The 14,624-nt window shown below is 29.8% G+C and overlaps 5 protein-coding genes across 10 annotated transcripts in view; 2 read left to right on the top strand and 3 right to left on the bottom strand.

Moving 5' to 3' along the window:
* Positions 1–1,626, top strand: part of LOC103570929 (protein sickie) — a 97,899-nt gene extending 96,273 nt beyond the window's left edge. For 2 of the 5 annotated variants that reach the window (XM_053740490.1, XM_053740489.1), the window contains one exon: positions 43–1,618. In XM_053740490.1, coding sequence (XP_053596465.1) covers positions 43–198 — 156 coding nt within the window. In that variant the 3' untranslated portion in view covers positions 199–1,618. Of the gene's footprint in view, positions 1–42 lie in introns of all 5 variants that reach the window. The other 3 variants (XM_053740488.1, XM_014442459.2, XM_053740491.1) reach the window with 3 other exon arrangements.
* A 166-nt stretch (positions 1,627–1,792) lies between these two features.
* Positions 1,793–5,407, bottom strand: LOC103570930 (glycosaminoglycan xylosylkinase). Its single transcript, XM_008548835.2, has 6 exons — positions 5,289–5,407; positions 4,741–5,148; positions 3,765–4,065; positions 3,407–3,672; positions 3,042–3,268; positions 1,793–2,854 (listed from the first exon to the last, which is right to left on the bottom strand). The coding sequence occupies exons 2-6, from the start codon at positions 5,146–5,148 to the stop codon at positions 2,626–2,628; spliced, it is 1,431 nt and encodes a 476-aa protein (XP_008547057.1). The 5' UTR covers positions 5,289–5,407; the 3' UTR covers positions 1,793–2,625.
* A 254-nt stretch (positions 5,408–5,661) lies between these two features.
* On the bottom strand, positions 5,662–8,887 carry LOC103570931 (pre-mRNA-splicing factor 38B). Of its 2 annotated transcripts, none has more exons than XM_008548836.2 (6): positions 8,523–8,887; positions 7,905–8,182; positions 7,331–7,494; positions 6,813–7,217; positions 6,203–6,469; positions 5,662–6,025 (listed from the first exon to the last, which is right to left on the bottom strand). In XM_008548836.2, the coding sequence occupies exons 1-6, from the start codon at positions 8,548–8,550 to the stop codon at positions 5,962–5,964; spliced, it is 1,206 nt and encodes a 401-aa protein (XP_008547058.1). In that variant the 5' UTR covers positions 8,551–8,887; the 3' UTR covers positions 5,662–5,961. The 2 variants fall into 2 exon arrangements, with proteins under 2 accessions (XP_008547058.1, XP_008547059.1); XM_008548837.2 differs by having other exon boundaries at positions 5,665–6,025; positions 7,331–7,482.
* Positions 8,888–9,611: 724 nt separating this feature from the next.
* LOC103570932 (uncharacterized) lies at positions 9,612–10,473 on the bottom strand. The gene is made up of 2 exons (XM_008548838.2): positions 10,261–10,473; positions 9,612–10,154 (listed from the first exon to the last, which is right to left on the bottom strand). Exons 1-2 carry the CDS (start codon positions 10,270–10,272, stop codon positions 9,747–9,749), a joined length of 420 nt encoding a protein of 139 aa, XP_008547060.1. The 5' UTR covers positions 10,273–10,473; the 3' UTR covers positions 9,612–9,746.
* Positions 10,474–10,907: 434 nt separating this feature from the next.
* LOC103570933 (pre-rRNA-processing protein TSR1 homolog) lies at positions 10,908–14,527 on the top strand. The gene is made up of 11 exons (XM_008548839.3): positions 10,908–11,130; positions 11,208–11,487; positions 11,611–11,824; positions 11,895–12,092; positions 12,257–12,463; positions 12,535–12,928; positions 13,000–13,223; positions 13,327–13,593; positions 13,674–13,784; positions 13,868–14,075; positions 14,144–14,527. Exons 1-11 carry the CDS (start codon positions 11,049–11,051, stop codon positions 14,272–14,274), a joined length of 2,316 nt encoding a protein of 771 aa, XP_008547061.1. The 5' UTR covers positions 10,908–11,048; the 3' UTR covers positions 14,275–14,527.
* Positions 14,528–14,624: the final 97 nt, after the last annotated feature.

Below are 14,624 nucleotides of genomic sequence, written 5' to 3' on the forward strand. Positions count from 1 at the left end.
ATTACAGATCTTACAATAAAATTGAACTAATTTTTTTTTTAGTTAAATATGCTGATGAGACTACAGGAAGCAGCTAATTACTCAAGTCCGCACAGTAATGACAGCGACTCAGTGACTTCTCTAGACTCTTCTCACACTCGACACTCAGAAGATCTCAATACTTCAACATCTTCAAGAGGAGTCGAGTCCGCGCTGTAAAAACTTTGACCGCAAAAAATATTTAAAAAAAAAGTTGAATTTGAATACCAGGGCAATAAAAATTTAAATACCAAGACCTTGCCAGCATATTTTTTATCAACGTCAGTAATAAAATTATTTTTTGTCAACCGACGGTTTGCTAAATTTATACAACTTTTATATTAAATTTAACAAGACGTATTTATTATTTTTAATACTTTAATACTGAATTTAAATTAATATAATATTTATAAATTATTAAACGGTCTAACAATGGCGATAATTTAACCGTAGGAAGCATCAATATACAATGCAATAAATAAGGTTACGTGTCAATATATTTTAATTAATTCAATCGACATATAAATTTAATAATAGTAATATTAATAATAATAATAAAAAAAATATTGATGGCTATACAATGGAAGATTGATAGTTGAGGTGAAAGTGATTAATTTTTTTTAATAAATCAAGTATACAGTATTAATCAAGAGTACTTGATCATCTCGACATAGATTTTATTAATTATTATTATTTTTGATAATAATAATAATTAAATAACGATCAAAGGTTCAATACAACTGGTGATATCTGAATAATTTAAAATAGAGAAAAAAAATAAATATCAAATTGTCCGAGGGAGAGATTGAACCTCGGGTTCGACAGTTTCCGGGTTTTACCCCCACTCTTGGTGTAAATCTCCTACTTCCCTTTACGCATGCGCAGTTTGAAAAAGTTGGGAAGTGGGAGAGACCCGAAGCTCAGTCTCTCCCTGAGAGAAGTTCAAACCAGTAACAATTTGTACGGTTCTTATGCTCTATAGTATATTTATACAAATTCGTTATAAATAATTTAAAAAAATTTTATTTAATTTAAATGTTAATATATAAATACATAAATATTAATTATAGATAAATGAATGTGAGTAATGCCGCTGAATAAATAATCGATTTGAATTTATAAATAATTGAGGAAAAAATAAAATGAATTAAAATAGTTATTTAAGCGTGAGTAATTCTGGTCATTATTTTGTTGTAAATAAATCCAAGTTAATTAATAATTAATTGTGAGTTGGCTCATATTGACTACGAATAAAAAACAAAACGTCGGGTATTTTTAAACTGGCTATATTGCAATAGTTTTATTGATGTAAAGAATAAATAAATAAATGAATCGACTAATTAATATAATGCAATAAGTAAAAATGCTATTTCATGTAACTGGATTTTAAAATTAACCTAACGATAAAGAAAAATTTTGTAAGCTCTTTGAATAAAAATATATAATAATTGTAAATGTATTTGCGATAATTTTTTATGTACGCAATTTTTAATACGCAGTATGATCGAATTGATATATATGTGAAATGTAAATGTAAATTATTTATAATACTATAAATTATATTAATACTGATAATAATAATAACTATTATTATTATTATTATAAATATATATGACAACAGCTGCATTTGGAAATATTTTTTACGTTTGTATTGTATTTATAAAGCTCTGCACCTAAAACAAAAAAAGGAAATTACCCGAAATAATAATTGTGTCATGAAATAAATAAAAAATCTCATAAATGTTATTTATCAATTGTTTCCTTATTAAATAATTAATTATTCCTACAATTTTATACATCGGCAGTGATTACTCGAAATAAAATACTCAGATATGAAAAATTACTCTATCTGACCATATATGATCAGGTATAAACACATTTTTGATCCGATTTTCTTTTAAAAAAACCCTTATCTGATCATATATGATCAGGTACGAAAATTTATGTCTGCTTAGATATGAAATGTGGCAGTATCTGATTATATATGATCAGATATGAAGACTGAAGTCTGTTCAAATATGAAAAATAACTGTCTAATTATATATAATTAACTATATGATGATCATATACATGAACATGATCAGATATCAAAACTGTCATTAGAATAAATGTAAAAAATCACCTTATCTTATCATATATGTTCAGATATGAAGATATCTGATCAGATACTTAAAATAAACATATCTAACCATATATGATCAGGTTTTACGACTTACGTCTGATTAGATATTAACAATAACCCTATCTGATTACATATAAATAACTATATGATGACCATATACATGAACCTGATCAGATAGGAAGGCATATATCAGATCAGGTGTTTTTCAGATACAATACATGACCAGATACTAAGAATTTTATCAGAATAGATATAAAAAATGGCCTTATCTGAGCATATATGATCAGATATGAAGAAATCTGATCAGATAGAATAACCATATCTAATCAGGTTCCAGGCTTCCTATAAGATCATACCTATATGTTTATGATCATATATAATCAGATATGAAGCTAAATTTCAACAAATGGTTCATATATGACCATATCTGAGTATTCTATCCTAAGTAATAATAAATATAAATTAAAATAAATTATCTATTTAAGTTATCGATGATCTAAAATAACATTAGATGGATATTTTTTAAGTTTCAAGCAGTACTCGACGACCGCATAGATGGTAAGTAATCTCCTATCCATCGCACTGAGATAATCTTCAGTGATTAGGGGACGAACGTCGGATTCTACGGCTTCTTGAACTAGAAGTTGCCTCAATGAAGCACTTAAAGCTCCTCCGCCTAGTAATTGCAGCCTATCCCACGTTGTTTTATGGACCCTATAATAAATGTTGCTTACATTTTATTTACTAACATGTTTTTCTTAGTACTAATTATCGGGTCTATTACTTCCAGTATCAAGTGTAGAAAGTAGTACAAGTAATTAGCTGATTACTGCTACGTCTAATCATATAATTACACTGGAATTCAAACTAAACGGTTTGTTATAACTTATAAATAACTTACATGCAGCACTGGTACAGCGGCGCTAATATATCAATATGATCGACGTCAGGATTCGCCAGACTCTTTCCATTATCAATTAATAACACAGCGGGATTATGAAAATTATTCTGCATTAATTCGTAGTGATGGCGGTCCCCATTATCCAGAAGAAAATCGAATATTGCGGTATCTATTAGATCGAGAAGTCGACTAGAGGCATGTGGAGCATAAGTTTTGCTTTCCTTTACCTTTTAATTTGAAATTTTTTTATCAATTCCCATTTACTTCAAGACTTTTATTTAAACTTTACTTGACCAATGACCAGTTGGAAAAAATTCATGGTCGCAAACTTGATAATTAGTTAAAAGAAAAATATAATTAATTACCTTATCACAATAATTTTGATTAGTTTCCCACTGGGCAAATTTATTTCGTTTATAAGTTCGTTGCCAAGGATGCCGATGTTTGAAAAGCTTCAGCGAGGAAGGTAACCAGAGCATCAAAGAGCCCTCGAGGATATTATTTACACCGCAAACTGGATCCGATGCTGAACAATAATGACAAACGCCATACAAACATGTCTCGTTGGCTTCTTCAAACATCGTCGCTGATACCTCTGCTGTCGCTTTGCTCTGTACTTCTTTGAGATTCACTACAACAAAATGATATGAGTCAGGGGTAGTTAATTACTAACAATGGTCATCTATCTATTGGTATCATCTAGATGATGAGAAAATTTGTTACGTTTTCTGATAACGGTCAGAGGAACACGTCGTAGGCCGAGCAAAGACGACAAATGAAAGGCAACAACTTCGGCATTGTGTCTGTCTTTGCCAAAGTAAACTGGACCGTGTAGAATAGTATCTCTGCTGTACCATTGGGGTTTAAATAATGCTTTGACATTTGGCTCCAGTGTTAACATCAACTTTAATTGTGTTCCCACTTGGGCATTTGATACTTTTATTATTTTAGTTTTACGCAACGCGTTTAAAATTGTTCCCAATTCTGGTGCTGCTGGTGGTAACAAATGATGTGCATCTGGCCACTATAATTAAAAAAAAAATAAAAGGTAATTATTACTTATCAGTGCATTGATTACACAATAAATTAATTGCTGTTAATTCTACTGGAATAATTTATTATCACAAATATTTAACTTTTTATAATAAACTTGCGTAAAAATGAGACGTTCGTTTTTTTAAAAATACTTTTGTTAAATTGTCTGATTTTATGTAAATTTAATTACGAACACGAATTTCACAAATTATTTAAAATAGTAAGTCTCCAAAAATAATTTATGATCCCGATTAGCGGATAATTACGAATTTTTTAAGAATTTAATTAAAAAAAAAAAAATGCGCATGTAGAAAATTAAAAAAACTATAAGTGCAATTTTTTAAATTTACCATTTTTTAAAAAATTCAAAAGTTATTAGAACTCGAGTAATTTCAGTATCATAATAATTTATAATACTGAAATTGACAGGCGTCAAATAATTTTTTGATTTTTTTTTTAAATGACAAATTATAAAAAAATTACTAAAAAAAAAAATGCACTTACAGTTTTTTAAATTTTCTACATGTGCATATTTTTATTTATTTTTTTTTTTTAAATTGATTTGTCGAAAAAAAAATTCAAAAATTGTTAACTGTCAACTAGGCAGCAAAAATTATTTACTCTAACGATAACTGTTTCAAATAAATAAATAAAAATTACCTACATTATTATTGGGAATACTCCAAATGTCATCCTGAGTATTTGGCATAATTTTCAATTCCGCTAGTAATCTATCAAGTAACAAAGCGTAACTAGAATTACGTTTAAAATATTTTGACGGCAGCAATCTCATCTCAGCTTTTATTTTTTCTTCAATTTCATGTGTCAGTGACTTTTTTTCATGTGATTTATCATTATTGCTATTAATGTTAACATCATTATTATTATCACTGTTTACTTTATTATTATTATAACTATTATCCTGTAATTTGTCATTGGCAACTGGTGAATTTCTCCCGTACAATTTATCCGATGAATTGTCAACAATCATTAGTATAAAATAAATATTAACAGTTAAAACTAGAATTAAAAGCCCGCCAAGAGCAACTAGAGCACAACGTCTACCAATCATCTGTAAAAAAATATATTTTATTATTTCGCGCATGTATGTTTGCTTTGTGTCAAAATACGATAATATTTTTATTAAAAAATTAAAAACTAAACTCGCATTTAATATTAATGATTAATCCTACGAAATAATTAATTAATTACCTCTCAGATATTTTTTTAAATTTAAAAACTAAATACAAGCTGCTCTGGATCTTCATTATATGATAAATTTTTACCACCGCACGTTTTCTTGTGCTCGACTGACGTCATCCGGACTACTAGTTGCCGCCATATTTGTTTCGTTTAAATATATAAAATATATATCATTTACTACAGACTAAAATCGTATTTATTTTTGCTATCAATAAATTTATCAATTACTTATCTAATTATTTATGCGCGAATAGAAATTTATTTGAAATCAAATTGGAGTTGAAGGATAAAAAAATAAAAAAATGAATTATTAAATTACACTTATTTTATTTATTATATAATATATTTATATAAAAAAAGAAAATATTTAAACTAGAGTAAACTTATTATACTTTAAATATAATAATTTTAGGCAACCGGAAGTATCAATTTGGTAAATTCAAATGGCTCGGTCTTACAAATCGATACTTTTATTTTGTTTTATTTAGTAAATTTTATTTTTTTTTCTTTCTTAAAAACTAATTATAATTATTTCTTAATTATTTATCTTTATTTAATTATTTATCCAGTAATTAATCAATTAGTCATATTAATAATAATAATAATAATAATAATAATAATAATAATAATAATTGTATTTGTAGGTACAAATGTTTGTAATGATGGTAATTATATTTATTTATTATCGTCGTTGTCGTTCTCGTTCACGTGCTAACTCAGCTGCATAATCAATCGGTGAATTTTTTCTGTAAAAAAATTTTAATCATAAATAATTTAATATACTTAATTAATGATACTCAAGTTAGCCGACGTCTAATAATTTTTTAATTTTTTTCAATACGATAAATTATAAAAAAAAAAATCAAAAAATTTTTAATTGTCTGCTAACTTCAAGATGATCAAAAAATAAAATAAATGTTTACCGTTCACGATATCGATCACGATAATGTTCACGACTGCGATCACGAGTTGATCTTTCTCTACTGCGACTGCGACTGCGATGTCTCTTACTCCTCTCTCGACTTCGTTCACGACTTTGTTTCCGTGAATGTCGATCACGTTTTCTGGTTTCCTCAACTCTACTGCTACCACGGTCGCGATCTCTCGAACGATCACGTTCACGTGATCTCTTTCGTTCTCTTTCACGATCACGATACCTGTCTCTGCTGTCCCGACGATCTTCATCAGACCTGCAACGTCAGAACACGCAGACATTCTTTTCAAAAATTAATTTTATAAAAAGTAATTAATATTTATAATTAATTAATAGTAATAGAAAAAAAAAATTTGAGGGTCAAGTTTAAAATTATTAAAAGTACCCGTGAAACGCAATTAGCGCATGGGTAATTCTACTTGATGATATTGATATTTAATTTTCATGGTCGACTGCCTTCTTGATTCCTTTCTTTATCCTGGCAATTTTTATATTATTAGTTAATTATAATATTAATTAATTAATTAATTTATAATAAATTAAATTAAATTAATGATAATTATAATAACGTGATTTAAACTCATACCACGTAGACGCACCTGGCTCGCCATTGACTCGTACGTGACTCAGCTTCGCCCCACTGGACATCGCTATCAGAAATGTGTCTCGGCTGCTGACTTCTAGCTGCTGAGCTCCCATTGTCTTTGCGTCCCGCACCACTACTGTACTTGCCGTGATTATTAAGCGTGATCGGAGGTTTCGCATTGCGTGCATTTATCGTCTGCTGTGGAAACCTCTCACCCAACCGCTGCTCCAGTTCCTTTTGTATCGGGACCGGTATCCTGGGGAACAACGTCGAGAACCACTCGAGTTTCGTTAAAAATTGTTTTAAAATCTCTCCCATCTTCATCATCTGCCCGCCGCCGGCTTTAACATCAAACTCTTCTTCGTCGTCCAGGTACTCGTCGTACCAACTGAATAAGTCAGCTGGTGGTTGTGTATATCTGTAATTTTATTAGCTTTAGTTCAATATCCAGGTCATTTTAAAATACTTTTGACATTTTTAAAGGTCAGTTTATTTTATTTTTTTATAGATAAATGTAATTAAATTTCATACCTTATATACATAAATCCTAAAGCTCGAATATAAGGCGAATCGGGATGATTGATAAGTCCATTTAATTGTTTCCTCGTCAATCTCAGTGTAAATAATTTATAAAGTAGACAATAGGCCGTCGATACAATTCCACCAGCTCCAACTCCGCGTACCTGCATGAAGCGCTAAATTACAACCCTTATGTCAACATTAATTAAATTCAAATTTAAAAACTACCATTTCACCAAATACATGCTATTCTGTAATTAAATGTCATTAAAATAATTTTATTTATTATTCCCACTACCAAATTTAAGTGTTACCCTTCAGCACTCTCGTGTCTTTAGTCTCTCACTCGCAAGACAGCGACATCCTAGAATTTGATTATCCTGAAGTTGGCGGGCAATTAAAAATTTCGGTTTAAAAATTTTTCAACGTCGGCTAACTTCGGTATCATGTAATTTGAAGTGTCCTGTGAGCAAATTGCTTATAACGGGAGTGCTGACGGGTTTATCAATAAATTATGAACCCCTTAAATAAAAAATAAACTAGCATGCATGATGACAATGATCATCAGTAATAAAAACATACTCACGCCTCCACACATCCCGGTCTGACCGGCAGTTTTCCTGCTGCCTTTTTCCCAGGGCTCTAGATGCGCAACTTTGTAATAAATTTCATCAATAACTTCGTGGTAGGTTTTCAGTTCGTATAAATTAACTTTGAAATAGTGTGATGATAAAATATTTGTCAGTATCAGTGGATTTAAGTTCATGGTCCGCTCATTCCCCCATAGCGCCAGGACATTTGATTTTTTTCCTTCACGTGGTTTGCGCTCCTCTTCACAACCACTTGAATTGTTCCATGGAGATCCTGATAATTTAATTTAATTACTACTAATTCGTTTTATCTTAATAAATAAATACAAGCAATTAAATTAAAGGTCATTGGTTCTTAATTAATAAATCAATAATTAACTAATTACTGGTAATAAAACATGACCCTGAAGTTAGCAAACAATTTCCTGATTTTTTTTTTTAAATTAAAAAAAATACACGTGGAAAATTACAGGCTGCAGGTGCAATTTTTGAAATATTTTTTGTATTTAAAAATTGTTAGACGTCAGCTAACTTCAGTATCATAATAAATTCTGGAGAAAGATAACGATGACGAAATAATATAACCTAGGAAAATAAATAATTAAAAAAAGTACCTTCAGCACCATCTTCTTGGTTCTGCATCTTCAGAATGGATGTCGATCTCCAACAAACGACAAATCATCCACAATTTATTTATAAAACTACCAGACTTTTGTATTTCACTTGTTTTATTTTTTGATAGGCACAAAAGTATCAAAAACAATTGACCAACACCAAACAATTTCGTCAATTACGTAAATAAATCACTATTTTCTCTGGTACTTATATTTAGGAATGTTGATGCACGATATTTATATACTTGTTGATAAATTATGGACATGGGAATCCATACAATTGTTTATTCATTTAACTAAATGTTTTATTTAATGATGATTACGTGCGATACCAACGCGTCAGAAGCTGGATTATCATGGTTGGAAATGTGCATTGAATGACAAATGATAAATAAGAAATACTAGGGGTAAAAAAAAAATATTTGTCAGCGACATCTTGAGTTGTCACTTAAAAGTTTTTTTTATTTCTTTTCTTTTATTTTATTTTTCGCTGAGTTTCCTACGCGATGGCAGCACCTGTCAGTTTCCACAGGATTCGAAGTTTTTTACCTGCCGGCTTTACTTTTTTATGAATTTTATTAAAATTTTAAAACAAAAAAAAACATTAAGAATTTTATTTAAGTTTTCTATTAATTTTCTTATGATTTTCTTTAATTTATTTTTTTAATTTTTCAAATCTCGCGGGTATTTTCAAATTTCAAATTCTAACCTTTCATTGAAATGTGAACAGAATTGTTCAACGAAATCTTATCATATAAAACTATACATTATAAAATATGTCGTCATATTTATTAAATAAAATCCCATTACTTTAAAAATTTTTATTTATTCCAAATTATGACTCATTTTTAATTAATAATTTAATTTTACAAAGTTTTTAATTACTTTTCTATTTAAGTTTAAGAGAATAAATTTAAAAATAAAAAATTTTTTTTTTTTAGTCAGAAATAATTAAAAATTTTTTATTAAAATTCATAAAATTTCTAATCGATAATTTGTTTTCGATTTAAAAATAATTTTAATTCTAATTGTTAATAAAAAAACTAATTATTAGGTTATAATGGCGGGTAAATAAAAACAAAAGATAACTAAAATAATAAACTGAAAATTTATTTAATTAATTGCGGAAATAAATAAATTAAAATTCCATTAGAATAATTACAATTTACAGCACAAACCTTTATATTAATATCAATAATAACGTTAAAAAAGATCTGATACAATCTAACAGTATTCGTAAAATTTTTTTTTCAATTGCTCTGTACTTGATGCCATGACTTCGCTGATAATGTGTGAGTATTCTACCTTCAGTCTCATATATTTTCTACTAAGACTTGTATTCTTGGAGTTCAAAATTTTGTAAATGTAACTGCACTTTTCATATTTATTTATGATAATACTAACAATGTACTGCGACAATGCTTTATTTTTCATGTGTTTCTTCATAGACTCCAATATTTCAGAAGCGTTGCCGATGTTTTGCTCGAGTTTATCTTCTTGTAGTTCGATTTCCTCTTCGTCATCTTCAATCCCTTGGAGAGAATCCTCCATCAGTTCGCAAATTATTTTAATATCTCCTGGGAGATGCATGTTCTTGGTCAAACAGTAGCTTTTACAATTACACGAGATTTCCTGTCAACATAACAAAGTAATCAACAATTAATTTAGCTATCGAACTTTAAATATTTTAATTTATTTTAATAAATTAATTAATTAATAAATAAAATATTTAAATTACCAGGTGTGGCATTTTTGTAGTAATAAACTTAGACGCTGAATATTTAAGGTTACCGAAAAACTTCTGATGATAAATTCTTCAGGTATACGGAAATTACAGTCATTAAGTTACAGGATTTAACTTAAGCCTGACTAATTACTCCGAAGGGTAGTTGAGAAATAAATGAACGTCATCGAAACATGTGGGTACCAGCGTGTACTTGTAATGTTCAAAATTACTGTATGAATGCGCCCTCTTCTGCAAATGTTTACGCAAAGATGGACGATGGAATATATTTTTGGTAATGGAACTCCGTACACTCATTAATTAAAAATAAAATTTGTCCAGCTTCTTGACTTGAAAAAATTTAATTTAATTTCAAAAATTTTTAGGATTGAACTGAAGATAAAGTCCTGGAATTTTTCCAATTATCTTTGGAATTACTTGTAAAAATTAATTATTTAATTATAATTTAGTTTATTTTTGAATTATATTTTAGTCTGATAATGTAGAAATGAAATTTGGTAACAGGAATTTGAAATTTCAAAATATACATCTGGTATTTTTAAATAATTTTCTCTCTCTTATTTAAAAAACGCGCACTGTTGGAGATTTGAAAGTCCGCAGTGGCGACTCCTGATAATTCCATTTAAAATTGAAACAAAATTTCTTTCTTTCATAACCTCTGAGAAAAACATCAGGAATACCACGTGGTATTTGATGACAAACTAATAAACTAAAAGTTGATAATTATTATCAATAATTTGAATAAATAAATTAATGTGAATATAAATATATAATCATCAGCCATGACTCGTATGAAGAACGCTCATAAAAATCACAATACTGGTAGACATCGGAGCAAACGTGCAATCAAACGTTCCACAGAAGGTTTTTATTCAAAATTTTAATTCCTAATTTTTAAATTTGTTTGCCAAAAGTTTTCTTATCAAATTAAATTGTTTTAGGTAAAGTTAACAATGTAAAGACATTAACGAAGAAGAACAAGTTGGCTGCGAGCAGGGATCAACGTCGCAATCAGTCGGTCCAGCAGCGTTTGAAAAAACGTGAGGAAATGCTGATGGAGAAACGTAAATTCGGTGGTGAATCTTCAGCTCCTATTCTAATAGCCATTGTCCCACTTCAAGATGACGTCGATCTCCAAACTGTATTGCTGACTATCAATGGTCTGGAAGAGACTAATCAGGCTGTCGTCAAAGAAAACTCGCAAGGAATTACTCATATCAGGTTATTATCATATTTGATGTGCCGTCAATCGATCTCAATTTGATGACTTGTCGGGGATCAATCATATTTATTTTAACTTCCTGTCAAATTATTGTGCTTATAATAATTAAATATTTTTTCTAGTATTCCAAGGCTTAAGAAACGATTCGCTCTCGTTGTGCCATCGAAAAATAACGTCTTAGAAGCATTAGATGTAATGAAAGTAGCATCAACAGTTCTTTTTGTCATAAAGGACAATATTGATGAGTGGGGAGAAGAAATTTTGAAAACTAGTATCCCGCAAAAATTACCTACGACCATGGTCGTCTTTGCTGACAAAACTGATTTTTCTATGACGGTATTTTATTATTTTTTAATTACAATAAATTTTTAAATTTAGTTTTTAATAATTTAAATTTTTTGTACAGAAAAATAAAACTAAAAAATTGAGACAGCAGACAACGAAATTAGTTGAAAAATATTTACCTGATGTTAAAACACATTCGCTAAATAATTCGATGGATGCGTATAATTTATTGCGAGTTTTAGGGGAACAAGAACAGCAAAGTATATTTTATAGGAAACATAGAGCGCATCTTATGGCTGAACATATTAATTATTGTCCTGTAAGTATAATCTATATTATTAAGAGTTTAAAAAATAGTTGAGAAGACAAATTTAAATCAAGACTTTTACGATGATACCATATTTAATAAATTTAGTAGTGGATCTCGGACAATTACTGCGTAACTGCAGGTTTCTCGTTAATATTTAGATATTTTTGTTTTAGGAAAATGATGAAAGCGGAACATTAAAAATAACTGGATATTTAAGAGGCGCAACATTATCAGTAAATGGTCTCGTTCATGTTATTGGATTTGGAGACTTCCAAATGTCTCAAATAGACTTGCCGAGTGATCCTTATTGTTTAAATACCAAAGGGAACATGGAAACGGATGAAGTCAAAGTCTTAGAACGCGCTGATCCTGAAAAACAAGTAGATTGTTTTTCTTATTTATTATTTATATTTGTAGCTCTGGTCTTATTTTTTATTCTATTTTATTGTAGGAAAGCTTAGAAGCTGAAAATACTCCAGATCCGATGGACGCTGAGCAGACATGGCCGACAGCCGAGGAACTAGAGGAAGCCAAGAGAGAGCAGATGGAGAAAAAAAACACAAAACGTGTACCTAAGGGTACATCTAATTATCAAGCTGCTTGGATTATTGATGATGAAAATGACGAGGCTGGTGATGGAGATGAAAATGATGATGAGGACGAAGTTGAAGGTGAAGATGGAGGGGAAAAAATGGCAGTGGACAAAGATGACTGGGATGAAGATGCAAGTCAGGCTGATGAAGAGTACGAGACTATGACTGTGTCAGAAGCTCCGATTGACGAACAGAAGTATGATGAGGACATGGATCTTATAGAGGAGAGACAAGCGATGGTTAGATTCAAAGGTATTTAATCTTTTGGTTTCTTTTATTAAAAAAAATAAAATGAATTAATTAATTGAGTTGTAAATTTACAGAAGCAAAAGAAGACGCGCAGTTCCCAGATGAAGTTGATACTCCTCAGGATATTCCTGCTCGGGAACGTTTTCAAAAATACCGTGGACTTGAATCATTCCGCACAAGTCCTTGGGATCCTAAAGAAGATTTACCCTTCGACTTTGGTCGCATATTTCAGTTCAAGAATTTCCAGCGATCGACCAAACTTGTGTTCAAGGAAAATGAAGTTCTTATTGGAGCTGAGGTTGGTTAATTGATAAAATCAAGTCAATAAATGATCTCAATTTATTATTATTATTATTATTATTATTATTATTATTTTTATTAATTTAAATTTCATGATTTAGCCTGGGTCTTACATAACGATACACGTAAAAGACGTACCCAAGAAACTGTACGACGCTTATTCCTCCGACGGTCAAAGACAATTGATCGTGTTCGGATTATTACCCAACGAGCATAAAATGAGTTTGCTAAATATCGTATTAAAGAGAACTACTGACCCAGAAGCTCAGCCTATTGCTTCTAAAGAGAAACTTATTTTCCAATGTGGATTCAGAAGATTCGTCACTGCTCCGATATTTAGTGAGCACACTTACACACCCAAGCACAAGGTTCGCTCATCATTACATCACTCATTCATACATTTATTTATTTAAATTTAATATTAACATAAATTTTTATTTCCTGACAGTATTTGAGATTTTTCCAACCAGGAGAGACCGCAGTCGCGAGTATGTTCGCTCCAATTACTTTCCCTCAGTGCCCTGTCTTGTGTTTCCAGCAAAAGAAAAATGAACTGCCTGTAATTTTTATTTTATTTCACTTCATAAATCATCATGTGACCTGAAAGTTATTAAAATACTAAATACTTTTTATTTTACACAGAAACTTGTCGCTACTGGAAGCATTTTATCAGCGAATCCAGATAGACTAGTAATAAAACGCGCTGTCCTCAGTGGTCATCCATTCAAAGTCTTCAAGCGGTCAGCAGTAATTAGATTTATGTTTTACAATCGTGAAGACATCGATTGGTTCAAACCAGTCAAACTACGTACGAAATACGGACGACGTGGTCATATTAAAGAACCTCTGGGTAAATAAATTGATTAACAATAAATTAGTTAGTTTATAAAAATATTTATTTATGTTTTTATGTTTTAGGAACTCATGGACATATGAAATGTGTATTTGATGGTCAGTTAAAGTCACAAGATACTATTCTTATGAATTTATTCAAGCGCGTCTACCCCAAGTGGACATACGAGCCCTGTTTATATTCAACCCATGATTAAATTATGAGTGAATACAGCTGACAGTTGGCAATTTTATTAATTTTTGAATAAATAAATAAAAATTTAAAAATGCGTATTTAGATAATTGAGAGATCAGTATGCGAATTTTTCAAATTTACTTATTCAAAGTTTTTAAATTGTCTCATATCTGCTAAGTTAACTCTCATTATTAAATTTATATTTTTAATTTTAATAAATTATATTGATATTGTATAATATTAAGTAAATAAATACCAATTAATTAAAAAAAATATATCCATATTTATTTATTTCTTATGTTAATGAACCGGGTGGACTGCGAGCTCCTCGGTAGTGGGGGTAAATTGCTATTAAAATTGTAGGTGGCTCTG

Source organism: Microplitis demolitor, chromosome 7 (genome assembly GCF_026212275.2).
Source record: "Microplitis demolitor isolate Queensland-Clemson2020A chromosome 7, iyMicDemo2.1a, whole genome shotgun sequence".
Lineage (NCBI taxonomy): Eukaryota > Metazoa > Arthropoda > Insecta > Hymenoptera > Braconidae > Microplitis > Microplitis demolitor.